At 49.0% G+C, this 26,830-nt stretch overlaps 1 protein-coding gene across 3 annotated transcripts; it reads left to right on the forward strand.

The window, feature by feature from the left end:
- The first annotated feature begins 4,972 nt into the window (after positions 1 to 4,972).
- On the forward strand, positions 4,973 to 26,323 carry AARS1 (alanyl-tRNA synthetase 1). 3 transcript variants are annotated; one of them, XM_024556087.3, is made up of 21 exons: positions 4,973 to 5,105; positions 8,805 to 8,973; positions 11,257 to 11,445; positions 11,800 to 11,945; positions 12,908 to 13,099; positions 14,292 to 14,436; positions 14,781 to 14,926; positions 15,451 to 15,559; positions 15,715 to 15,865; positions 17,239 to 17,363; positions 17,773 to 17,917; positions 18,699 to 18,877; positions 19,433 to 19,546; positions 20,782 to 20,988; positions 21,536 to 21,720; positions 23,057 to 23,165; positions 23,776 to 23,889; positions 24,508 to 24,627; positions 24,758 to 24,844; positions 25,246 to 25,359; positions 25,776 to 26,323. In XM_024556087.3, exons 2-21 carry the CDS (start codon positions 8,830 to 8,832, stop codon positions 25,959 to 25,961), a joined length of 2,907 nt encoding a protein of 968 aa, XP_024411855.2. In that variant the 5' UTR covers positions 4,973 to 5,105; positions 8,805 to 8,829; the 3' UTR covers positions 25,962 to 26,323. The 3 variants fall into 3 exon arrangements, with proteins under 3 accessions (XP_024411855.2, XP_045047753.2, XP_024411857.2); XM_045191818.2 differs by having other exon boundaries at positions 5,099 to 5,173; XM_024556089.3 differs by lacking the exon at positions 4,973 to 5,105 and adding an exon at positions 5,273 to 5,417.
- Positions 26,324 to 26,830: the final 507 nt, after the last annotated feature.

Raw genomic sequence — 26,830 nt, forward strand, 5'->3', positions numbered from 1 at the left:
GCATATTGAAACAAGCAGATCCTTTTTCTCACTCTTCAGATTGGTAATTTCAAATGCCCAGGTGTTGGGAATCAGCCCTCTCAAACACTGTTTGGTTAAAAATTTGCCCCACAGACTACGTGGCACCACCACTTAGAGGAATTTTACCTTGAAACATACTCAAGGAAGGTGCTAGGGAAATGGGTTCCAGATAGCGGATCGGAGACAGGAAAGAGCAAGGGTGTTTGTGGAGCTGAACAGACACAGACCTGCCGTGGGAACTGATGAGAGCCAGGGAAGAAGAGGTCGGGAAGAGGTGGAGGACAGGTGCAGAGCAGGTTAATGAGCAAAAGAGTTTTCACTCCAGGGAACCTCCCCCATCTGGCATGACTTTGGAAGTTAACTGTGACTGGGTTCGAGTCCCAGCTCTCCCATGTATGGATTTTGACTGGGAGAACTTTTTAAAAGGCAAAAATATCTTGTACTTTTAGAAGAATAAGGTTTAAGTGTGACAGATGCTTTCTGCTAACTAGAGTCATACAAGCTTCTCTTCCCTGTTACTTCACTAGAAAGAAGCTGGGCATTTTCCTGCAACCTGAGAAGATGAACCCCCACTTCTCCCACTTTGCCAACATTCCACTACGATAAATTAATTTCAAGCAATAGTGGTCTCTGTGGAATTTTACCTGGGAGTATGAGTAACAGCGTTTGGGAAAGGGTAAAGCAGTTCCCAGCAACCCTTTGCTGGCCATGATTCTTCTCCTCCTGCGCCCTTTACAAGGTTAATTGGGGAAAAATTGGGGGTGCTACAGGGGAGGATGTACAGAAAGACAAAAGGCAGACACACAGCCTGGGAAGCCATGGCCTACATCTCATCAAGTCAGAAGCAACCCTGGGAATATTTTTTGGAGGAATATTGATCACAGGGCTAACGGAGGCTAATGATTTTTTTTTTTTTTAAGTTTAATGCCCTGGCTGGTGTGGCTCAGTGGATTGAGCGCCAGACTACGAACTAAAGGGTCGAGGGTTCAATTCCCAGTCAGGGCACATGCCTGGGTTGCAGGCTGGGCCCCCAGTTAGGGGCATGCAAGATGCAACCTATTGATGTGTCTCTCTCCCTCTTTCTCTCTCCCTAACCCCTCTCTAAAAATAAGTAAATAAAATCTTTTTTAAAAAGTTTAATGAGGTTAAAAATTAAGTCATCTAAGGTGCTGACTGTATGTAATAGGTTACACTTGTGCAAAAGAAACTTGCATATTTGCTAGTACCTAGTATACAAAATATTTAAGATACAAAACTGATAACAGTGGCTGCTTCTAGAGAGGGACTCTAGAAATCTGGGGTGGGAGAGACTTCCTTTTCGTTACGTACACTTGAACTTCTGAAATTTATTTTCCACGTGCATGGTTTCCTTTTAAAATTGTGAGTATTTGAGACAAACAAGAAAGGGGATAATATAACAAACATCTAGGTTTCCACTTCAAGGCTTACGAAATAAAACAAGACTCAGCCGAAGTCCCCTGTGTATAGCTGTCCCAAGAGACATCAGCTCTCCTGAACTGGGTGCTCATCCTTCCTGTAAATATTTTAGCACACGTTGCTTATTTAAAAGAAAACAGCCCTGGCTGCTGTGGCTCAATGGATTGAGTGCTGGCCTGTGAACCAAACGGTGGCCGGTTTGATTCCCAGTCAGGGTACCTGCCTGGGATGAGGGCCAGGTCTCTGGTTGGAGGTACGGGAGGGGCAACCAATTGGTATTTCTCTCCCTCTCTTTCTCCATCCCTTTTCCCCCTCTCTAAAAATAAATCAAAAAATATTTTTTAAAAAAACTTTAAAATAAGCACCAGGATTCTAGACTCTGGTACCACCATCCATTACACCTGCATAATGTGTAGACTCCTGCTAAGGGGAAATCTGGTCTCCAAACTGTAATATGGAGACAGGCCCCGGGCATAAAGAGCATCAGATTTGAATTCAGCCCCCCGCGGTTAATCCCACGTGACCGCAGGCAGCCTCTCCTCAGAAATCACTGGAAGCACCCATCCCGCAGTCCGAGGACTCAACGAGATCCCAAGGTACGGCCATCCGTCCAGGGCCTGGCGAAGGCTCAATGAATATTAGCTATTACTATAGTGGCGATGCAAGAAAGACACCCAAATGTGGGGGGAAAGGTCGCGCTTCCACCCTCGGAGATACTCACGGCGCCCAGGGGCAGGGAAGCAGAAAGCACCCCAGGACACGACGTCGGCCTCCGCTGCCAGCAGCCCCAGCCATCACCGGGCAGCATGGCGGTTACCTCCGTCAACGGCCTCCTGAGCCTCATTGGCCGAGGCGTGGGAGCCAATCAGCACGCCCAGGGACGTGGGGCAAAGGGGACGTGGGGCAAAGAGGCTCCAGCAGGGGCGCCGTTGTGTAAGTTTTGTCACTTTTTGCTTAATGTATCGCAGCCTGGCTAGACTGGGGACTCCCTGAGGGCAGGGCAGTATCTGCTTTCTTTAATGCTGATCTTCAGGTACGAACGCAGGATAGACATTCATTTGGTGAAGAGATTAGGAATGCCCACCCCCTGGGCAGATCAAACTTCTTCATCTTTGTCTCTGAGCAAAAAGGTGAAAAATTTCATTCTGGAGATTAGGCCCTTGCTACTCCAAGTGTGACCCCCCAGAAGCATAGGTATCCCCTGGGAGCCTATTAGAAATATAGAATCTCAGGCCCTTTAGAGACCTACGAAACCAGGATGTATATTTTAAGATTCCAGCTGATGCCTATAGCATCTTACGGTCTGAAAACAACTATTTAGTTACTCCCATTTGATCCAATTGCAAATAAATGGATATTCTAAGTCTACTTTATAGATGCTACTAGTACCTTAGATGCCATGGGAGAGGCAGAATCCAGGACTAGTCTTTACAAAACCAAGTGTATTACTTGAACTGTCTGGAGCCCCTGTCATCTTCCTCATGTACCAAGATGAGGGTCCACCAACATTCTGCTGCAGAGCAAGCCATGGGTATAGACAGCACTCATTCTCACCCATAGACCTATTTGCTTAGCCCAGAATAAGAAGTTCCCTAAAATACACCTGTTTTATTGAGGTAGCTTCCCTTCTGTTATACAGTTGCCATCTACAAGAGAAAAATATCGTAGAGAACTGGGTAATTATCTGAATAACTCATGTACAAATTCATGTTTAGAAGAGCGTGACTTTTTGGCCTCAATTGCAATTTCTCCTTGTTGCCACTGGATGTGAGTGTGTGGGGCAAGTCCCTAAGGGAGAGTCAAATTCTTAGCCAGGAGGTTTCTTTGCTTTGAGCAGGAAAGCATTCAAGAAGCAGCCAGACAAGAGGAGAAAGCAGAAGCAAGTTTATTGAGCAGAGAAGATAAGCAAGGAAAGCCACTCAGAAAGAGTAGCAGACCCTTCTCACAAGAGAAGAGAGAGAGACCCCAACTGTCTCTAGAGGTTGAGCTTATATCTGTTTGTAGTTTCTATGCAAAATTGCTGGCATGGGGAAACATAGAGTGGGGGGAAAAGGGATTAATTTTTACCTTTACAAGGTATATTTTTTATCCTTGTGTTTTCCTTTTATGTTATGGGTGAGAAGCTATTAATCAATCTTTGCAGGAATTTTCTTTGTTCTGGAGGCTCCTTGTGGTCTGCTTGCATCGCCGGTCAGCCAAGTTCCATGCCAGGCGGCCCGTAGCAGGCCCCTGACTTAACTTTGTTTGACTTTAGTTAGTTTATATAGTTCTCATGCCCCTCTCCTATATTAGGTGAATAAAAACACTTTTTTAAAAACCTGTCTCTAATCCTTTCACCAGTGAAGGTGCTACCCTAACAATAACAACAACTCTGGCAACATAACAAAGTTATGGAGGTGACAGCCTGTATTACTTTATTTTGAAAGTGCAATTTGTATAGTTTTGGTTTTCATATTAATTGTGGTGGCACAGAATTTGACCTATTTCTCAGGTCATTTAGGTTAAATATGCCTGATCTTTTCGGGCCCATTTGGTTCAGGACAGACACTTGTCTCTCTTGGTTTTGCCCTTTGCTGTCTTATGCTCATAGCGCCTCAGTTTCCTGTTAGTATCAGCTGTTAAAAGCAGATACTAACAGTAACTCCTTATAAGGTTATGACGATCAAAAGCTTAGATCAGTGCATGCTGCCTACTATTGCTCAACAAATGTTATGATCACAGATGTGATGATCATTATTGAGTTGCTGTGAACTGGGAAGTTAAGGTGATTTATTTTTACTTCCTTTTGAGCCTTATCTATTTGTATAGGATGCTATTTTACATAAAAAGTAAAATTTTTCTTCACTATCTTTAACCCTGTTATGAACAGTAGCACAATTTCATACCCAAGTATTTTGATGTATCAGATGATGTAGGTTTTAGAGTATGGGTTTTGGAGTTGGATGTGGGTTCGGATCCTGGGTCTGCACCTTACTCTTCAATGTGAACTTGTGCAAGGTGGTAACCTCATGGATAAAAAGAGCCTGCCAGTTGACCAGCCTCATCGTTTAAAAATCAATTAAATAATCTCTGTGAAATTTTCAATATACCTCACATATAAACATTAACTATTGTTTCTCAAAGGCAAATCGACGGCCAGATGCCAAATCAATTGTCCTTCAACGATTAAATTACTTCTTCCTCACTAAATCCAAGAAAGTTCGACAAGGACAAGTGTAACCATAGCCTCATAATATCAGAATCTTTCAGGTCTGCATGTCATTCTATAATTCAAATAAACAGAAGTGTACACCAAGAGCTGTGACTTCTAGCAAACACGTGTCACCGTTTGTTCTTATTAACCAGGTCAACCGTTTGTTCTTTTCATATGAAACCAAAATGTCAGCCTCCAGGAGTCTGCATCCTACCCTATCATGTGACGTGTCCCCTTCCTTCTTTCCCCGCCATTGCATCAGCCAATTTAGAGCTGCCGTCCCAGAAACCGACTAAGAAGCTCGGATTGATTGGCATGTTTATTGACCAATAAAGACTCGCAGAGGTAGGGCTCCGTGGGGCACTTTCCCTCGGCGCGCTCTGGTTGGACGCGGCGGCGCGCTTGCGGCCGGTGGTAGCTTGGATCTGGTACCTCTGCGCCTCTGCGGGAACAGGTAATCCCAGGCTACGGGCGGTGGGCTCTGACTTGGGAGTGCCGGATGGCGACCTTCGGGAGTAGTAGGCGAATCTCGGAAAAGAGCGTGAGCGGCTGGGCCCGGGGTCTGAAGCGCAGCGGCCAAGGCGGGTCCTTGGCCCAGGCCTCGCGATACCTCTGGGAGCGAACTCTGGGCTGGAGCCGGGGCTTCGGCAGCTCCCGGGTGCGCGCGGTTGCGAGCGCTGGGAGCGGAACGGCCTCGGGTGGCCTTGCAGAGGACTCCGATCTTGGGAGGATCACAGTTGCCATTGACTACCCACCCAAAGCTGAGGTTTTATTTCCCCGGGTTTATATCTCCTAGGGGTGGGAGGAACGTGGGGGAGGTGGTCAGGGGTGGAATCTCTGTGAACCATTCTCTAAAGTCTTAAAATTAGCTACATAACTGATACTGGTCCAGGCCCCGTCATGTTCAACTGTTACTTTCTCAGACAGTTTGCGTTTCCTGTTGTGCTTTAAGTTCATTCAGAGTTTGCTCTTAAAAATGTGTTAATACCTACTCATGCAATACTTTGTTAGCAACCAGTGTACTAGATGCTGAGGACATGCCTGTACTGGTGAGCAAAACACAGCCATGATTTCCATTAGTATGGAACCTACAGCCTGGTGGGGAGATGGACGTGAAACAAGCCTTCAAATTAGGAAGGAAGACATCTGGGGGTTGGAGAATAAAATAGGGAGAATCTGATCAAGAAGGAGAAGGCTTCCTTAAATAAGTCTCTGAAATTGAGGTATCAAAAATGAGAATTAACTAGGAAAAGGGAAAGACTGGGAGTAGGGTAGACAGCTTACCTGGCAAATGAAGATGAAAAGTCATGAAATCAAAAGGCCAGTGTGACTTAAGGTACTCAAGACGTTTACAGCTCGTGCTGAGAAGTGGAATCTGGGGGCCCTCCTTTGTGCTGCCTCTGAATCCTGTAGAGCCTGCCAGCTTATTTACGCATATATCGAGTAGGTGAATCAGTGGCGGTGGTGACAGTTTTTAACAGTCCCGGCCTTTATTTGGCTCATTATTGTCAATATATTGGATTCTTTGACGTCACACTGCAGTTATTTCTGTATCCGACTCTCTCCCGGTTAAAGACATAGGCTTGCACTCACCTTAGTTCCCAGTACCATAGTGTGCATTCGGGAAGTTGAATGAGTAAGCAACAATGGAAAGTACGTGTGTCTCCAAGTTTAACTGCGTATTTGACTCAGGTAGTCCGTGTACAGGCGGAGCAGTGAACATTGTAAAATAACTAAAATAGTGCTGCTCAGAATTAGTACCGTAAATTCATTTTTGTCACCGTTATTGAGATTGAGAGCCACGATGAGAAGGGACAAGGAAGAATGCGGCGGGACAAAGTTTCTACAGACTCCAGCCTTGACTCCTTAGCATGGGCACAGGGTCCTCATCTGTGGGAATTTCAGTCGGCCACTTGGCTCCATCAGCCAGTGTTTCACCGTCTTTTTGCCCAGAGGGCTTTTGTTTGAATAAAGGTTGATTGAGTTGTGAGTGAATCAATTGAAATTTTGGTTGAAACAAAATCTAAGACCTGGCCAGGTGGCTCAGTTGGTTGGAGCTTTGTCCTGTAACCAAAAGGCTGCAGGTTTGATTCCTGGTCAGGGCACATATCTAGGTAGCGGGTTCGATCCCTGGTCGGGGTGTGTACAGGAGGCAAGCGAGAGATGTTTCTCTCTCACATCGCTCTCTCTCTCCCTGTCTCTCCAAAATCAATAAACATACCCTCAAGTGAGGATTTTCTTAAAATCTGAGAGTCAGAGTTTCATGTTCACTGTATACATCTTTTTTTATCTTCCTCATGTTAAACAAAAAATTTAACATCCATGGCTGAAGGTCTTTAAAAGAAAGGTTTTGTGGGGCCATTGCTGGCAAGAAAAGAAGACCAGGTCCTGAGACAGGAAGTCTAAAGCGCCAGTAGCTGCACCAGGTGGAGAAGGCAACAGGCCTACAGTCCTGGAGTTGGGGAGGGAGAAAAGGTGGAGGGAGAAAGATGTAAGTTGTTAGGGAAGAGTTTGCATTGGCTTTTGGTGAAGGGGGTGGGAGAAGGTAAAGCAGGGCTAGTTCTAGGATAGGGGCAGAGTCTGAAAGGAAGTGTTTCCTCCTTTGGATTGGTGGTAGGCAACAGTCTGGAAAGTTCATCTGTAAACAAGAAACAGAGGCTGCTGGAGTTTCAATGGCAACTGGCTGTTCTCTTAGATAATCGTGGAAATTGCCCCTGGAAGTTCATTCAAAGTTCCAACATACACTGAGGAACATGGGCAGTTCCTGTAGATTTAAGTTAGAACAACTCAGACTTATTTTTTTCTCTTCACTCACCAGAAGGAGGAAAACTTGGAGCTAAGTGACTTACTACCATCCAGTTTCTTTAGGGCTTTCCAGTTTACAAATTGCATCCTAGTATAGGACACGTGGCTAGTATGGCTTTTGAGCTTCATACCCCGTCCAGGTGGAGTGGGCAGAGTAGATGTTATTTTTCTATTACAAAGGAAACAAAGAACAGTGACTTATTTAAGGTTTAGAGTTGGGTCAAAAATTCTAGAGACTTTTAAATATGTTGTGAATGAGATGGTTCCCATTTCTTTAGACACCCAGTGCTGCGTGGTACTGCAGCCCCATGCTGGTGGTTGGTACCCTCCAGCACAGCCTGTCACTTCTCCCCAACCTGCCCCAGAGAAATCGTAATGTATATGAAAGGGCTTTGAAATTGTAGAGTTGTTTTACTTCTGATTCCCTCTCTTCCATTGACTCTGAGCTCTACTGCCTCAGTGTGGCTGCAACATCCCTCACTCCTTAGTAATCTGATAGCTAGGAAAACAGCAGTTTACCAGTTGTGATTCTGGGGGTGCTCAGGCTGGGTGGAGGTAGGTTCATGCCTGATAAACCCATCCCCAGGTCCACTGCTGCTGACAGCAGCCTCCCCAAGATACCAGGACTCCCTGAGACATTGGCTTTGGAGATAATGGAACTTTTCACAGAATGTGAATTAGCATGTAGATTCACATAGAGCTGGAAAGGTCCTTAGACTGACTTACTCTAGTATGGACCCCTCCTCTGTCAGTGAAGTGAAGTAACTCAAGGACTTGGATCTAGGTATCCTGAACCCGCCCTTCCCCTCCCCGTCCCTCTGGAGTGAGCATCTCGCTGGACTATAAATTGTGTTTTTCCCATTTCTTAATTCCTGGCCTAGGGCCTGGCACAGAATGGGTACTCCTTACATATTTTGGAATGAATGGATACATGCAGAAAAACCGCCTCCTGCTCTACTTGGTGTGATGGTGTATTGCCTCTAGGGCACTCGGCACAGGAAGGAAGAACAAATGGGGCTGCTGTCTGCTGGCACAGCAGGTCTTGCCCGTGCCCCAACTGGGGACCCAACGTGCAACCCGGGCACGTGCCCTGACTGGGAATCGAACCTGTCACCTTTTGGTTTGTGGGATGATGCCCACCCAACCGAGACGCTCCAGACAGGGCTTGTGCCGCAAGTTTTGCTTTGATGGTTATTTTAGCTTTGGACATTACAACATAGAGGTTTTAGGGTCAAACTGCGTACCCATGTCCTGCTTTGACTTGGCCTGAAAAGCCAAGAGTATTGTGCAATGTCTACTTATCTCTTAGTTCCCATTCCCCTAATTTTTCTTCATTTTTTCCCTGTAGTTAGTCCTGTAGAGTTACTTTCAAGATGGACTCCACCCTCACAGCAAGTGAAATCCGGCAGCGGTTTATAGATTTCTTCAAGAAAAATGAGCACACCTATGTTCACTCGTCTGCTACCATCCCCTTGGACGATCCCACTTTGCTCTTTGCCAACGCAGGCATGAACCAGGTAAGGGTTTTTTCCCTTGCTCTTGGCTATTTGTCCACACAGGAGGCAGCAGAGCAGTGATAAAAGCAAAGCTCCCGGAGTCAGACAGAGTCCCGGGTCTGTCACTCACTGTGTGGTCGTGTGGAACTTACTTTATGTCACTGAACCTCTGTTTCATTGTCTGTCAATCGAGGAATAACAACAGTGCTTGCTTTAGGTTGTAGTGAGGAGTAAATAAAGCTAATGCATTAATGTTTAACACGGTATCAGAGTAGGTCCTCAAACATTAGCTGTTGTTATTTTTAGTTGTGAGGAGAGACCCTGATATCCACAGATAAAACTTGTTTACCTCTCAAGAAAAATACAATCTCTAGTCAGTAAAGTTATTTTCCCCACGGAAAAAGCTGTGTTTTATTAGAATCTTGCTGAGCCCTGAAGAGATTTGTTAACTTAGTTATTGTAATTCTCCTTCATATCTTCACTATCTTTGTTTTTTCTTTATAAAACAAGTCAGTTCTTCAGGATTCTTTCAAAGCTTTGCTTTCATTCTCATTCTAGGATAGGCAGTTTTATGGGGTGGGGTTTTTTGGGGGGGGGGTTTAGCTTCTTTCTTGAAGCTATTGCCACCAATGCTGATCTGGATCCCTGCTAAAGAAATTTTATTAGAAGTAAGATTTGTGTTTGGGGCTGTTGAACTATAAAAGATATTTGAAAGTCTTACTGTTAGAGAAAAGTTTTTTCTTGAAATAATGGGAGTTTTCACTGTGCCTGTGGTGGTGAAAACTATTTACCAGACAGATCCCCGACTGCAGGTGGGTTCAGGTTTGCTGGCACCCTCAGGGCCTTCCTGCATGTGTTCCCTTCGACCCCTGCATAAGCCCAGCAGACCCAGCAGCCCATGGGAGGCACCTTACTCTGGGATAGGTTGATGTTAATTTTTCTCTCAGGTCTCTTTTCAGGTATGGAAAATGAGAGGCAGTGGGGACATTTTCCATCTTGCGGAACATTAACTGTGGAATTATAAAAATGAAAATGTTCACAGTTATATTTGTGAGTCCTATGCATATACCCGGAGTTGAGGGGTGCTAATTTTAGGTGGACCCATTCAAAGTGGTAGGTGTTTTGGAATACTGGAGGGGTTCTATTCCATGCAGGAGTACCCAGGCGTATGTGCTGACTATACTTGGTAGAAGAACCACGGGAGTCCGGTGTTTATAAACACTCGGGATAATGATAGCTGTCACTCAATATGCGCTTGCTATGTGCAGGCGCTGCTCTGTGTCTTTTACATGTATTAAGTCATTTAATCCTCACTGCGTAGCTTCCTACTGAGACACCGAAAGCTCATGTAAGTTACCCAAGCTCACAGAGCTGGTACAAGCTGGAGTGTGGATTTGAACCCAGGCCTTCATTTGCTTAACTTTTTTGCTATATTGTCTCTTAATCAGAAATACCTTGACTGTTGTTTTTTTTTTTTAAAGGTATTTATTAGGCATCTGCATTTTTTTTTTTTAATACTATGCTAGGTGCTGGATATACAGAGACACTTACGATAGCTTTTGCTTTTAAGGGATTCATGGTCTAGCACAGGACTATGCGATGGACCTTCCTGCCGTGACGGAAATGTTCTGTGTCTGTGCTGCCTGGTACGCCAGCCAACTATGGGGCTGACTGAGGAACAGGGTTTTTCATTTAAAAAAAATGATGATTAATTACTAATTATTTCATTTTAATTAATTGAATTTTCCTTACTTACCAGTGACCAGTGGTATCAAACAGGACGGGTCTAGTGGGAAAACTAAGGCAGCGTTGCACATACAACAGTGATACCCCGAAGCAGGGCAGTACGGTTTCCTTACACACGCAGTCATGCTGATTTTACTCCGTTAATGTAGGTCTCAGATTGTTTTCTTCCTTATCACCTTTACTGCCAAAGCCAGCACATCAGTAGTAGAATCAGTTCTTCCAGAAAGATGACATAAGCCTCGACTGTCAGATTCGTGAGGGAGGACATCTTCCAGTGCATCCGCCTGTGGCTGTGGTCTTAGATCTGGCAGGCCCTTCCCCTGCGCAGCTGGCGTCGCCGGCGGGGACTGTTAGAGAACCCGGACCAGGGAGAAGCTGCTCCAAGATAGGTTGCCTCTGCTGTGGCCCTGTGGGCCACATGCCTTTGGGAAGTTTCTATATGCCGTGCTAATTAAACCATGAACCGAACAGCTTGTGTTGGTCTCTGCCTGCCAGTGTGTGACTGCCTGACATATCTACAGCTCTGTAAGAGACAAAACGTGCCCTTCCTTTTTTTAGTTCAAACCCATCTTCCTGAACACTATTGACCCGTCTCACCCGATGGCAAAGCTGAGGAGAGCTGCCAATACCCAGAAATGCATCCGGGCTGGGGGGAAGCACAACGACCTGGACGACGTGGGCAAGGATGTCTATCATCACACCTTCTTCGAGATGCTGGGCTCCTGGTCTTTCGGGGATTACTTCAAGGTGAGCTCCAAGCAGGAGATCTGTTGGGGTTTCGAGTGAAACAGCCATCACCACTGGGGGAAGTGGGTTCTAATTCTGAAGTATGAAATATCCCATAGGAACGAATCTCCTAAATGGTGGTATTTTAGGACTTCCTGGAGGCAGTACCTATACTTGGATGATTTCAGTTCACATGTGGATTTCTTGCATGAATCACTAATCAGTTGTGAATTCTGCCGGGTTTATAATGAAGTTATTGTAGTTTTATATCCCTGTTCCCAGGATCTGGACTTTTTGTCCTCACGCTAAATAGTAGAATAAACCAAACACTGGTTTGGCCACGTTCCACATCTTTCTTTTTGCTCCTTTTTGTAGGAATTGGCATGTAAGATGGCTCTGGAACTTCTCACCCAAGAGTTTGGCATTCCGGTTGAAAGACTTTACGTTACTTACTTCGGTGGGGATGAAGCAGCTGGCTTAGAAGCAGACTTGGAGTGCAGACAGATCTGGCAAAACTTGGGGTAAGAATGCAGCTCCCATTTGGGGAGCATGGAGGAATATAATGATGTTTAAACTCAGTGCCAGAGCGGGCTCTTACGGCTCGGAGTGCATTGCCATTTCCCGTTTTGCGGTGAAGGTGGGGTGCCTGGGAGTAATTATTCTTTGGTACGCACATTGCTTCTTAGTAGGTTTAGTTGGCGGTTCTGTTTTGGAAAGCCAGCATGAGTCTCTGTCATATTTTTTTGATTTTTGTATATTTTTAGAAATTGTGCATATAATGCATACAGTAAAAATTCAAACTACATAGAAATGTAAAAATAGGATGCAGAGGATCCCTAAGATTTATCGTTGTTAATAGTTTGATACCCCCTGTGTGCTCATCCAGGCCTTCTTTGTATTTCTGTAGCCCTGTGTGTATCCTTTTAAACAGAGTGGTATTCATATGAAAGACTTATCTCTTACGGCAATGTAATGGCCTCAAACAGGTCAAGGACAGACGAAGTTTGGGTATTTGTTATTTTTTTTACTTTGGGTGTGTGGGAACAAGGGGAGGGGGATGAGCTGGCAGAGGAGGCAGGAGAGGAGTAATAAAAGCCACTTGGTGGTTTTTTTTCAAATGTCTAATTCTACAGTAGAATCATGCATGTAGCGTAAAGGCGAACGTGGTAGATGAGCTGCACGTGTCTGTGCTTTGGACTGAAGGGAGTTTGTGAAGTGCTGCATCAGGAGGACCCTGCCTGTGGGGCAGGGCACCCTGTAGACAGCTGACCCGCTGTCTGTTGTGTATTCTATCGCGATCAGTCTCGAAGAATCACGTTCTGCCTCCTTAACAGAATCTGTAAGCAGTTTTAGCATCAGTAAGGGCCAAAGAGTGGGCCGTCTTTGTAGAAACTTACAAGGATCTCTTTTTGTGGTGGGTGCAAGTCTGTGTTAAATCCTTGCCAGTGGCTACAGCTGGGCTTATTGTCCCCTGTGCGTGCAGGCTGGATGACTCCAAAATCCTCCCCGGCAACATGAAGGATAACTTCTGGGAGATGGGTGACACAGGCCCATGTGGGCCCTGCAGTGAGGTCCACTATGACCGGATTGGTGGTCGGGATGCTGCCCTTCTTGTCAACCAGGATGACCCCAACGTGCTGGAGATCTGGAACCTTGTGTTCATCCAATATAACAGGTGGCCTTGGGGTCCTGAACCGCCCCTCCTAAGAGCAGCGCCTCTTCTTGAGCTGCGTAGAGAAAGAGGAATTCAGAGCACGTAGCTGTCTTCTCATCCTGGTCTTTGGGGACAGTGAAGCAGTGCTAAGGCAGGCACTAAAAGGCATCCTGGGATCTTATGTCATATTCTTTAAATTTTATTTTTCAAGTTTTCCCTCTGGTCTCTGGGTCAGGGCTGGGCCTTTTTTTTTTTTTTTTTAAGATTTTATTTATTTATTTATTTCTCCTCATGCAAGGACATTTAGAGAGAGAGGAAGGGAGAGAGAGAAACATCAGTGCTAGAGGAGCATCAATTGGTTGCCTCTGCATGCATACCTGGACCAGGGATCCTAGACCAGAGACCAAATGCACAACCTAGGCATGTGCCCTGACCGGGAATTGAACGCTCAACCTTTTGGTTGTGGGATGACGTTCCAACTAACTGAGCCACACTGGCCAGGGCTTGCTTATTTATTTTCAGAGTGAGAGGGAGGGAGGGACAAAGAGAGGGAGAAACATTGACCAGTTGCCTCTAGTATGTGCCCCAACAAGGGACTGAACCCACAACCTAGGCATGTAACATGTGCCCTGACCGGGAATCAAACCAGCAACCCTTCTGTTTGTGGGATGACACCCAGCCGACTTGAGCCATACCAGTCAGGACTCGGCTTATTCTTTTTACAAATTAGTTTTATTCCCAATGATACCTGCTTAAGAGTTATTTCTGTAACGTCATATTTGCTGTGATTTGGACTATTATTTTAAAGTTTATTTCCTTCCTTTTTTTTTTAGATTTTATTTATTTTTAGAGAGAGGGGAAGGAAGGGAGGAGGAGAGGGAGAGAAACTTCGATGTGTGAGAGAGACATTGATCGGCTGCCTCTTACACGCCCCCAACCCAGGGACCTGGCCCCCAACCCAGGCATGGGAATCAACCAGAGACCTTTTGGTCTGCACGCCGGTGCTGAATCACACCAGGCCAGGGCTAAAGGTTATTTCCCTCAAGCTCTGCCTCCCTCCTAAAAAAACCCTAGAGGACTTCTTGTTACCTTTCTCCAGGGGCAAATGGCAAGGAGTCAGTCCACACACTGCTGTGTAAACGCGTTTTAACCAGCAGGGTGGGGCAGCAGCCCGAGTCCCCGTTTCAGCTTCCTTTCTCCCTGGGTCACGCAGGGAAGCGGACGGAGTTCTGAAACCTCTTCCTAAGAAAAGTATTGACACAGGGATGGGCCTGGAGCGACTGGTGTCTGTGCTGCAGAATAAGATGTCCAACTATGACACTGACCTTTTTGTGCCTTACTTCGAAGCCATTCAGAAGGTAGGAGTCCTTTTGCAAACAGTGCCAACTTCTTTGGGAGTTGGACTCTTTGCAGCGCTGTCAGATGTAGAAGAACCAGGTGCTTTGCCAGCCGAGGGTAGCTGTGACCATCCGCCAACTTTACTGTCACTAACACAAGGCTCTAGGCACAAGGCACTAGTTTGTGGAGTGCAAGGGGCTGGCTGGAGGCTCTCCCACAGCTCTCACCTTTCTTGGGGTTGCGATATCTGGCAGGAGGATCATTTTTTCTCCGAATGCCCCTCAGTCCTCTCGGAACCTTTTCAGGCCAGGCAACACCAGAAAGGCTGCTTCCTCATGCGCCGCCTCCTGCGTGTTATCTGTAGGGCACAGGTGCCCGGCCGTACACTGGGAAGGTTGGCGCTGACGACGCTGATGGGATCGACATGGCCTACCGGGTGCTGGCTGACCATGCTCGGACCATCACTGTGGCCCTGGCCGACGGCGGCCGTCCTGACAACACGGGGCGGGGGTGAGTATGTTACTCGTGGGGCAGAGTTAGGGCTCTGTGGAACTTCAGCGATACTTTTCTATCGTTTTCTTTGTCTTCTAGCTAGTTGGAGGGAAGCTTTATTATTTTATGGAGTTTCAGCCCACACTAAAAAGTTGTCACTGTATCTGTGCTGCTAAGTGCAGGTGAGAAGGATTGATAGCGAATTGACAGCCGAGGGGATGGGGGTGGGTCTTGGTCTCGACTAGCTCCAGGCAGCTTCATTACTGACAGGCAGGGCCTGGGGTCGTGGACATCAAGTCCACCACTTGGTCTGTATTTCTTACCTCCATCTTGGGTAAAGGAAACAAACCAGGGTTTCCTTGATGCGTATTTGGTATATTACTGAGTTTTGTGCTGGAATTCCTGTAATTGACCTTGGGGAATTCAAAAAGAAGCAATCACAGGGTAAAAGAAAGCCTTTGCAAGAGACTGCGATTCCAAAGAACTGCACCACATCCAGCTGGGAGCACGTCTGACGGGGCACTGGGTTCTGCCTCCTGCAGGTATGTGCTGAGACGGATTCTCCGCCGGGCCGTGCGATACTCCCATGAAAAACTCAGTGCCAGCAAGGGTTTCTTTGCTACGTTAGTAGATGTTGTCGTCCAGTCCCTGGTAGGTCTCTACTTCCCTGCTGGCTGCTTCTGTAGTAAAGCACATACCTTAAGAGGGCTAGGGTGGGAGGTAGCATAATGTTAATGAGAAGTTTTAAAGGGTTCCTGGAATAGGTGCTGGCTTCACTGGGCCCACGTCTGTTTCCGCTTTGCCAGGGAGATGCATTTCCTGAGCTGAAGAAGGACCCAGATATGGTGAAGGACATCATTAATGAAGAAGAAGTGCAATTTCTAAAGACTCTCAGCAGAGGGCGTCGCATCCTGGACAGGAAAATTCAGAGCCTGGGCGACAGCAAGACCATTCCTGGTAAGGACCAGTTTCTTCTTTTCTCTACCTAGGTGGTTTCGTCTTTCTGGGAGAGGCAAGCCCTTTTTTCCCAAACTGACAGTGGACTCTGATGTCTGCAGAGGCTGAGCATAGCTTGGTTAAACTGCTTGTGGTGTAACATGGGGTTTATGTTAAAATTATAAAGTACATTGTTATGGTAAAGTATTCCAACAACACAGAAGTAAAAGGGGAAATCCTCTTTTCCAAATAGATTTCTAAAAGGTGTCAGCTCTTAAGAGCTTGGTGTATTCAGGACTTTCCTCTATTTGTGTACAAACTTGTGTGTGTGTGTGTGTGTGTGTGTGTGTGTTTTCAAGCAAAAATGGGAACATAATAGTAATATACTAGTTTTTGAAACTTGCTTTAATTTTTATCAGACCGGATAAATTAATTCTAAAAGAATTTTTTCTTTTTTATTTCCCCCCTTTATTTTAAATATTTTATTTCTTTATTTTTAGACAGAGGGGAAGGGAGGAAGAAAGAGAGGGAGAGAAGCATCAATGTCTGGTTGCCTCTTGCATGCCCCCCTACTGGGGACCTGGCCCACAACCCAGGCATGTGCCCTGATTGGGAATCGAACCGGTAACCCTTTGGTTCACAGGCCAGTGCTCAATCCACTGAGCCACACCAGCCAGGGCTCCCTTTTTTTATTTTTTATTTTTGTGTTTTCTGAAAGTGTTTTTTTCTTACTGAAATATAATGTACAAGGGGAAAACCTGATGAATTTTCACAAACTGAACACACTTGTTTAGATTAAGAAACAGAGCTTTGCTAGGAGATCTCTTGTCCTTCCTCCAAGTGATTTCCAAAAGATTTGGTGGGTTTAAAAAGTTTATTTATTTATTTATTTATTTATTTTCAGAGAGAGGGGAAGGTCGGGAGAAAGAGAGGGAGAGAAATGTCAATGTGCAATCAGTTGCCTCTCGCACACCCCTAGCTGGGGACCTGGCCCACAACCCAGGCATGTGCCCTGACTGGGCATCGAACCAGCGACTTTCGGTTCGCAAGCTGGCACTCAATCCACTGAGCCACACCAGCCAGGGCTCTTTGGGGACTTCTAAAAAAAGCAGAGAGTGGGATAAGTGAATGGTGCTGTAGGGCAAGCCAGAGGGGAGTCTGGAGAGCTTAAGGGTTTAGACCTTATGGCCCAGCTCTGCCTCCCAGGGTCAGGGACCTAGGGTGCTCATAGCCAGGGCTCCATGGGTTTTTTGACAAGTGCACAGAACCAATACTGACTTAACCTTTTCTCTTTAATCCCTTCTGCCACTGTCACTGTCCTCCTGCAAAGGACTTGGGGTGGAAAAGAAGGGGGCTGTCCGTGTTACTTGACAAAGATCCTCTGTGTTCTGTAGGGGACACTGCTTGGCTCCTCTATGACACCTATGGCTTCCCAGTGGACCTCACTGGGCTGATTGCTGAAGAGAAGGGCCTGGCGGTGGACATGGACGGCTTTGAAGAGGAGAGGAGACTGGCCCAGGTAGAGAATTTGGGGAGAGAGCAGGAGACACAGCGCCTCCCAAGGCAGGACTTGGCTGCAAAGCAAGCAAGAGTTTCCTCTCATTAACGTCTTTGAAATTCTGGTTCCCCTAGACAGTGGGCCTCAACACGGGCATTTTGACACCTTGGGACATTTGGCAATAATGTCTGGAGATATTTTTGGTTGTCACAACTGGGAGCATGATGCTACTGGCATCTAGTGGGTAGAGACCAGGGATGCTGCTCAACATCCTGCAGTGCACAGGGCAGCCCCCAGCAACAAAGAATCACCTGGCCCTCAATGTCCCTAGTGCTGAGCTTTACAATGGACACAGTTTAGCAGTTTTGAGCGCTTTAGAGTTCTTCCTCTGCTACATTAGAGTAATTGTGCTTGTTTCTCTTCCTGGCAGCTGAAATCCCAGGGCAAGGGAGCCGGTGGGGAAGACCACCTCATGCTGGACATTTATGCTATCGAAGAGCTCCGGGAAAAGAGCCTGGAGGCCACAGATGATTCTCCGAAGTACAGTTACCTCGCGGACGCCGGTGGGAGCTATAGTACGTCACCCCGGTCTCGGTGGCGGCCTCCCCTGGAGCGCTGCATAGCCGTGCTGTGTGATTTCCTACTTGTGGGAAGTCTTGGCGGTCGATTTTCCTTAACCTCTCTATTTTGAAATCATTATAAATTCAGAGGGAGGTGTTTTGTTTTTGTTTTTTTTGGTTTGTTTTGAAGTTTACAGGGAGATTCCTTGTACTCTTCACCCAGTTGTAACATCTTACAGAAAATGGACATCATATCATTCACAGTGGCTGTTGCGTTTTGCATTGGGGTTAGTAACATTCTCAGGTTGTGAAGAATCGAAAGAAATACAACAGGCGCTACATGTTTTTGCTCTTTTGCTCCAGCAGAAATACCTAAATCTATCTAAGCAAGCTCACAAGAGTACGTTCTTTGTGAATTGACCTTTAAGTGGGGATTTTATTACTATTCTTGAAGAACTACTAATCAGATTCACCAAGTTTCTGCTCCGTAGCTCAGAGTCAGGGTGGCCAACCATCCCAGTTTTCCCAGATCTGTCCCAGTCTCGACACTGAAAGTCTCGCATCCCGGGAAGCCCTTGGGTCCAAGCGAACCAGGACAGTTTGGATGCTCTGCTGAGTGTTGTATTCTCTGGTGGAAAGCCAGCCTGTTAAGCCTTTTTCTGGAGTCTAGTGGCTTCTTTTTGGAACGAAATTAGATAATTAGGCCCTAAAGAGAGTTTGAGTGACAGAACGCAGCAAACGCCAGGTAAGAAAGAGTGTGCGGGCAGTCACTGACCTGGTGTCCCCCTCTGTGCAGCGTTCGAGAGCACGGTGGCCACAGTGATGGCTCTGCGCAGGGAGAAGAGGTTTGTAGAGGAAGTGTCCACGGGCCAGGAGTGCGGGGTGGTGCTGGACAAGACCTGCTTCTACGCTGAGCAAGGAGGGCAGATCTACGACGAAGGCTACCTGGTGAAGATTGACGACAGCATGGAAGACGTGAGCCAGCATTCTTCATTGTGAGCCAGAGAGGGGGTCTGACCAAGGGCCAGGCCCGGTGCAGGGTGGCTTTGCTCGCTCCTCGGCACTCTTGGCCTTGGGGAGCAGACACAACTGACCTTTGGGTTGTGTTCCATGGCCCGTATTCCTGAAGCTGCGGGAGCTGCTTATGGCACCGTGTTGCTTGCACGGCCATTAGGTGCCCTGCGGCAGGATGCTCGCAGCCGGGCTGCACAGGTTGATCCTCGGTTCCTCCGCGCTGTCCTCACAGGTAAGGAGAGGCAGCTCTCTGAAGGACAGACATCCTGGTCAAAGTCTCAGCCTCCAGCTCTGCCACCGCTGAGACTCTGGATGAGTCTTGGATGAGTGACCTAGTTAAATATGTGTGAACACGTCTAAAGTGGCGTGTATGTGGAGTGGTAAATGTGTATTGTGCATGTGTACATATGACACATAATGGTGTTGATGGTGTGTGTGTAATTTGAATATGCGAAGAGAATTACCCTATGTGTGTTTATTGGTTTACTTACTGGTTGTCTCCTCCACTCCTTGTAGAAAACTGAATTCACAGTGAAGAACACTCAGGTGCTAGGGGGGTATGTGCTGCACGTAGGGACGATCTACGGCCACCTGAAAGTGGGGGACCAGGTGCGGCTGTTTATCGATGAGGTGAGTTGGATTGTGCCGGTCTGCATGGGGTCTGGCGGTAATCACCTCCGTTTTCTTTTTTTAATTTCAGCTTTATTGAGGTGCAGTCGACGTCAACTTGGGTGACATTTAAAGTGCAGGCACACGTCCTTTAACAGTGGGGGTGTGCTCTGGGCGATTCCGTCCTTGTGCGCATGCCGTAGAGCGCGCTTACAGAAGCACGGGCGGTGCAGCTGCCTGCTCGCCGAGGCCGCGTGGCCTGTCGGCGCTGCGTGTCATCGACCGAAACGCCGCTGTGCGGCGTGTGACTGTGCATCCTGGTGATTTGACAGCCTCGCTGTTGGTTCCTTGGCTTGAAGTTGGTCCATCATTGTTAGCACTCCCGAGTAAAATGATACATGGATTATTACAAGTGAATTTTGTGAGGGATGCATCTGAGAGTTAGATCTGTGTGTTCCTCCTATGTCAGGCTGCAGTGACTTCAGTTGAGATCCTCTAGACTTGTTTTCACGGATTGCCTTTCTCCAGGTTAGCCTCGAATACCTCCTCAGGGGCCGAGGACCCTATGTTAATTAAGAAATTGCTCCCACTGCATGTAACAGAACTCCAAAGTAACAGTAGCTTGAAACAACTTAGAAACGTGTCTCTCCCCTGAAAGCCCACAGTGACACAGGGCTGGGCCTGGCCAAGTCTTGGTCCCAGCCCGTCCTTGCATGTTGCTCTGCCATCATCCCTGAGCTGCTGCCTTTGATTTCATGGTCCAAGAAAGTAACTATCAGGTTTGCATTCTAGGTCAGGGATTGGCACTGTTTGGGAAAGGGCCAGACTGTAAATATTTGGGGCATTTTGGAACATACGGTCCCTGTCACTACCACTCAGCTCTGCTGTTGTGGCACAGAAGCACCGTGGACAGTGTGTGCACACGTGGGAGTGGCTGTGTTCTAAGTGACCTAGTCATCAAAACGGATGACAGGCCCGACTTGGCTCATAGGCCATAGTTTGCCAACTCCTGTCCTAGGCCAGGAGAAAGAGGAAGGGGAAAGCGTGCCTCTCCCCTTTGAGGGTATGTTTACAACCCACTGACTAGGCCTTAGTCACACTCAGCTGCAAGGGAAGCTAGGAAATGTAGTCTTTATTCTGGGCAGCAATGTGTGCAACTAAAACTGCTAGCACTTGGGAAGAAGGGGAGAGCAAGTATTAGGGGACACCGAGCAGTCTGCTGCAGACCCTCCACCAGCTGGCTCTGCCCTTCACAGCCCCGGCGGAGACCGGTCATGAGCAACCACACAGCTACGCACATTCTGAACTTCGCCCTGCGCTCTGTGCTCGGGGAAGCTGACCAGAGAGGCTCCCTGGTTGCTCCTGACCGCCTTCGCTTTGACTTCACTGCCAAGGGAGCCATGTCCACCCAACAGATCAAGAAGGCTGAGCAGATTGTTAACGAGATGATCGAGGCAGCCAAGGTAGGTGGGATTATGTGTAAGCTCCGGGGTCCCGAACCTCACTCCTTCCCGCACCTTCACTTTCTGTCCACGGAGCTTTGGCAGCCCCGATGCTCTCACTCCGTCCTGGCGTATTCTGTGTGCTGTCCTGCCGAATTCGGTCCTGCGCACAGGTTTGCCTGCAGCAGTGACTCGCAAACTGCACTGCTTCGGGCGGTGGTGGTGGTCTGTGGAGGGGCCTTAGGGCCCCTGGGGAACAGGCAGAGAGAGGTCTTTGTTCTACTCCCTGCTTAGGCAGCCAGAGCTCTTCTAGTTAGCTCTGTTTTATGGGTAGCACGATCACAGGAGGTTTGGTTCACAGTTTAACAAAGCATTTGTGGAAAATCCTGTTTTGATCCCCTTGACTCTACATGGAGCTGCCTTTCAGGAGGCTCCCGGCACCAACAGCCATGCTGGGGTTAGAAGCCGAGAGTGTGCAAGACCACACTCTCCCTAGTGCTTCTTGTGGTCCTGGGGCACCTCCAGAGAAGATGTGTCCAGCTTTTTTTTCTGCCTTCTTTCCCCGCAGCCTGTCTATGCCCAGGACTGTCCCCTGGCAGCAGCGAAGGCCATCCAGGGCCTGCGGGCCGTGTTCGATGAAACCTATCCTGACCCCGTGCGGGTCGTCTCCATCGGGGTCCCGGTGTCTGAGCTGTTGGACGACCCCTCTGGTCCTGCCGGCTCGCTCACTTCTGTCGAGTTCTGTGGGGGAACGTGAGTACCTTGGGGTGCAGCAGAGCGGGGTTACTGGCATTACCTCTGGAGGATGTGGGTCCTAGACCAGCTCTTGTTTATCTTGAGGTTGAAATGAGGTCCTCAGAAATGCAGTTGGCAAACAGCATTCCCGAGAATCTTCACGTCCTAGTGCTTGAGTCTGACATTAACATGGCCTGGGCTTGTGATGAAGCGTTCTTCCTAGGGGAAGGAAGCACTCACCACACGTTTGCTCTTGTTCCCTGAGCTTGTCCCAGCAAGCATTGGGATTCTCAGCCTGTGAATTCAGGATTCAGCAAGGCCATGGAGTGCTCTTCGAGCTCCAGATCTCGTCCCAGCCCCTTTCCCTTCTTGGGGCCTCTCTTGACTCCCTTTGCTTGAACAGCATCTGAGCAATGAGCCCCATTGTCCCAGAGCCCAGTCAGGCCCCAAGGTGGGCCCAGCTCAGTTTGGCTTGGGACAGCCACTTACTTCTTCCAACCTGAATTCCTCCATAGCACTTGGAACCTCCGTGGGGTCTTCTGGGATGGTATGGTGGCCTGGAAAACTCCTGCTTCCAAAGGAAGCCTGGTAAAAACCTTCTTAGGGCCACGGCAGAGCCCATCCAGGGCCTCCTGCAGGTCTCAGGAAGGCAGAGAACAGGAGGGCGTGTGGGAGGCGGGGTGGGGATCTGGGGACCAGGTTCCAGGCCTATGTCTGCCTCGACGCCGTGCACACACGCTTCAGAGCACAGAAAACAGCTTTTGACGACTCTGTGCCGCCCTCACAGAGTGGCCGAGAGACCGTGAGCATTTGAGGTTCTCTGAGCAACTGGGGGATAGAACCTGTTTGTTTAAGGGGTTGTGGTAAGATTTTAAAGGTTCTCTCCAGTATTCTCAGCTAGTGAGCTAGGATAGCAGAATATACTTATGTTCCACCAGAGACAGAGAGAGCCCAAAACGTGCATGAATGTAGAGCCCACCAGCGGTGGTGTTGTGTTGGGTATGAGGCACTGCAGACACTTTCATTTGATCTCATTTGATTTTTGCAACAGCCCAAAAATCAAGTGGGCGAGGGAGCATAACACCCATTTGTACGTGAGAAAACGGAGGCCCAGAGAGGTGGTGTCTTGCTTAGTGTCACTGCTGTCAGCCCCAGGCCTTCTCGTCCCCTGCAGGGCCAGAGCTGGACTCAGAAATTCCCTCAGACGTGAAGGGCCTTTTTCCACTGCCCCCCTGTGGGAGCTCCCCTGGAAGCAACTAGCTGGGAGGGCTCAGGGCTGTAGAACCAGGGGGTGCGGCCGGGACCATGGCACCTGCACTTCCTCGTGACCACGGACTTTGTGTTCCGCCATCAGTCACCTGCAGAATTCAAGTCACGCGGGGGCTTTTGTGATTGTGAGCGAAGAAGCTATTGCCAAGGGCATCCGGAGGATTGTGGCGGTCACAGGTGCCGAAGCCCAGAAGGTGAGCAGATCAGGCTGGTAATGGCTTAATTTGAACAAGAGGAGCTTAATCTGCAGATGGTTATGTGGCTGCTGCAGTCAGAAGCAGAAGTGTAGGGCTACCCCCAAAATGTCTTCTGGTTACCCCTACCTGGCAGAAGACTTTACAGCTATCTTGGGTTTAATCTTTAAAACATATATGTGAGTTCTGCCTTCCACCCAATAACATATCTGTGCCCAGGAGGGTACGCCGTAGTTTCCTTGTGGCTTCCAGTCCCCCCAGCACTCAGCCACAGCTCCCTGGGGGGTTGTCTAGTTCCAGATGGGGACAGCTGCTTCGGTGGGGACTGTAGCTTGTGCCCGACGTGTGCCGACGCCTGGTGGGGTGAGAAAGGGGCCTGATTTACGAGTTCTCAGTTAACCCCTGAAGCTGAATTAGTGTAGCCTTTCTGCTGGCCAGGCGTGCGAGGAGGGGGCTCCTTTTTGGGACAGAGGCTCCCTGAAGGAAGAGAAACTTCTGGTGTCCTAGGGATGTGTTCCGTAGCTTCTTATCAGTGTTGGCCACAGCTGTCCATAGAATAGTGAAGCTGAAAGTTACCTGGAGTTTTCATCCCTGACTGTCCCCCTCCCAGGCCCTCAGGAAAGCAGAGAGCTTGAAGAAATCCCTCTGCGTCATGGAGGCCAAAGTGAAAGCCCAGACTGCGCCAAACAAGGACGTGCAGAGGGAGGTTGCTGACCTCGGTGAGGTAGGGCAGCTTCCCTCTCCTCAGGGCCTGCTCCGTGCTGGGTCCTGGGCCTGACGAATCAGACACACGCTGTTCTGAAAGGACCCTCAATCTTGGTCTCAGGGCAGTGGGCCTTTGGACCCACTTCTGCTGTCATGTAGCCTTGCAATAGGGAGTCCAGGGGTCCAGGCCTGTGGACCCCTGGGACCTGCCTGCTGCCCCCACTGCCAGTAGCAGGGGAGCCCATCCCAAGCATGAGTGGGCCCTGGTGCTGGGGGAGGTGCCATGGATGTCCAGTTTCCAGGCCTTCTGGTGTTTGTTAATATTCCGGGACCTCCAGGAAGCCCTTCACGGGCTGTGTTCACTGCCTGGCGAGGGACCAGGACTTACAGGGTTCCCAGCTCTTTATTCCGCCTCTTCCTCTCCAGCCCTGCTCATTAAAACTGCTGTAAGTACTCGTAAAGTGACTGGTCTCAAGGCCAGTGGATACCTTTTTGTTCTTTGTCTTCTCTCTCCTTCTGGATACTAATCGGGAGAACTTTGGTGTTCAGAGCCAGACGAGTGGGCTGGACTGGGCTGGAGCCTCACATCCTGGCTCCTGTGGTTCATATCTGAGTGGCCCTCTGGTTCTGGTCCCAGGCCCTGGCCACCGCAGTCATCCCCCAGTGGCAGAAGGATGAATTCCGGGAGAGTCTCAAATCCCTGAAGAAGATCATGGATGACCTGGACCGGGCTAGCAAAGCCGATGTCCAGAAGCGAGTGAGTCCTGGCAGTGCTGGTGGCTGGCAGGGACCCGAGAGGCTTCACTGGCACAGTCTGCAGACTGCTGTCTGGGTTGCAGTCTGGGCTGTGGTCCTGAGACCTCTATTCTGGACTTCCTGCCTCGCAGGTGTTGGAGAAGACAAAGCAGCTCATCGACAGCAACCCCAACCAGCCCCTCGTCATCCTGGAGATGGAGAGCGGCGCGTCAGCCAAGGCAACCCAGGGGCTGGGGCTCCAGGCACTACCCTGCGCCCTTCTGCTGCTTGTCTCCTTCCCTCACTGGCCCTATGGTGGCTGAAGCCTGAGCTTTGTGGCTCTGAGTGGAGTGGTCGCCTGAGGGCCCACACTCGGGTTGGGGTGAGGCTGAGCCATGGTGGCTGGAGAGCTGTGGCTCCTGGAGATGGAAGGCAAACCTTAGGGAATCAGAGTGTGGGCCAGGCCCCGTGCTTGGGTCCCTCTCTGTGCAGCTCCTAGGACTAGCACCTGCTCCAGGAAGGGGGCCAGAGGTGGGCTTCAGGAAGTGCTCTGAGACCTGCACTCTGCAAACTCGCTGCACTTATGGAGAGCATGGCCCCCTCCCCTAGGGCCGTGGCCTGATGCCAGGTTCTCCCACAGGCCCTAAATGAAGCCTTGAAGCTCTTCAAGACACATTCCCCACAGACGGCTGCCATGCTCTTCACAGTGGATAATGAGGCCGGCAAGATCACGTGCTTGTGTCAAGTCCCCCAGGTCAGAACAGGCTGCAGCCCTGCTCCGGGCCCTGCAGCCCTGTGCCAGTGGGAAGTAGGGTCCATAGCTATAATGAGGGAGCTCGGTTCTTACGGTTGTTTGCCCAACCCCATGTGTTTGCGCAACCCTGGTTAGAAATGGCCCTTCTCCTGCCCACCTGTTGGTCACCTCTAGCGCCCCTTAGGAGAAGTCCTTGGTGTATGTGTAACTGCTGGCTGATACCTGGCTTTGTCACTCAGGATGCCTTGTCTTAACCCTGGTACCCCTGTAGGGTCTGTCTCAGCCTCCAGCAGCATCACCCACAGCAGGAGTGGGTGTCTGTGGTTCTCCCATCCTTTTTCTTTTCCCTCCCTTCTCCATACCTCCTTCAGTCCCATCCTCTGTCCTGATGCCCACATCACCTTCATGTCTTCCAGAACGCAGCCAACCGGGGCTTGAAAGCCAGTGAGTGGGTGCAGCATGTGTCAGGCCTGATGGATGGCAAAGGCGGGGGCAAAGATGTGTCTGCTCAGGCCACAGGCAAGAACGTGGGCTGCCTGCAGGAGGCGCTGAGGCTGGCCACTTCCTTTGCCCAGCTCCGCCTGGGAGATGTGAAGAATTAAGGGGAGGGGCGCCTTCCACTGGGAAGTGTTTCCCCCACAACTGGATGTATGCATCCAGCCAGGAGCTCTCCATCTGCCACATGAACATTTGGATCTTGGGACCTTTAAACAGCCCCATCTCTCTCTCGAACCCAGCAGTCACTGGAACTCTCTTGGGTGCCAGCCTGTGACTCAATGCCCACGTTACATTTCTTCCTGGAGCCTTCACCGCAGCCCCATCAGTGTAGAACCACTGTCCCAGGATCGCTATTTATCACCATCGTGCTCATGTCTGTAAATAGTCCTCTGCCAGCCCAAGGCTCTGGGTCTGCAGGAAGGAATCGTTTTTGCTGCAGGAAATAAAAGGACCATGTGCAATAATACTTGATGATGCCATGTGATTTCTATTCCTACCCCCTCCCCAGGGGGCCCCCTGTGTGACAGCCCAGGTGGGTCCCTGGGTGAAGAATAAGTACTATGGCTCTCAACCCAAAGATGGACAGTGAGCATGGGGACCGTACTTGGCCCTGGACCAGTTCACCCAAGCCTGGTGAAGACACCTGGGTTTGGAGACCAGTGAGCCGGGAGGTTAAAGGTGCTGCGTACCCCTGCTGGCTTCAGCTGATTTCATGACTCCTGGGGACAGCAGGCTAGCTGATGCGGAGTGGAGAAGAGAAGCAGGTCTGCTGAGAGAAGCAGCAGAGGCCAGCTGTCACAGGCAGAGGGAGGGGGCTGAAGCCCTGGATTCGAGCACATGCCAAATGAGGAGTGTCAGGGAGACAAAGAGCTTGCAATCGAGGGTGGGAGAGAGGTCATTCTAATCATTGAACGAGTGTTGATGCCAGCCGGGTACTGAGAATACAGGAGTGACCAAGACAAAAAACGTCATT

The sequence above is a fragment of the Desmodus rotundus genome, chromosome 12, assembly GCF_022682495.2.
Source record: "Desmodus rotundus isolate HL8 chromosome 12, HLdesRot8A.1, whole genome shotgun sequence".
In the NCBI taxonomy this organism is placed as follows: Eukaryota; Metazoa; Chordata; class Mammalia; order Chiroptera; family Phyllostomidae; genus Desmodus; species Desmodus rotundus.

What these genes read in the sequence shown, in the direction of transcription:
- AARS1 (XM_024556087.3), top strand. Translation starts at nt 8,830, where the DNA reads ATGGACTCCACCCTCACAGCAAGTGAAATCCGGCAGCGGTTTATAGAT. An exon ending in TTGACGACAGCATGGAAGAC is followed by an intron (nt 18,878 to 19,432) that starts GTGAGCCAGCAT and finishes CACTCCTTGTAG; the next exon opens with AAAACTGAATTCACAGTGAA. An exon ending in AAGCCGATGTCCAGAAGCGA is followed by an intron (nt 24,628 to 24,757) that starts GTGAGTCCTGGC and finishes CCTGCCTCGCAG; the next exon opens with GTGTTGGAGAAGACAAAGCA.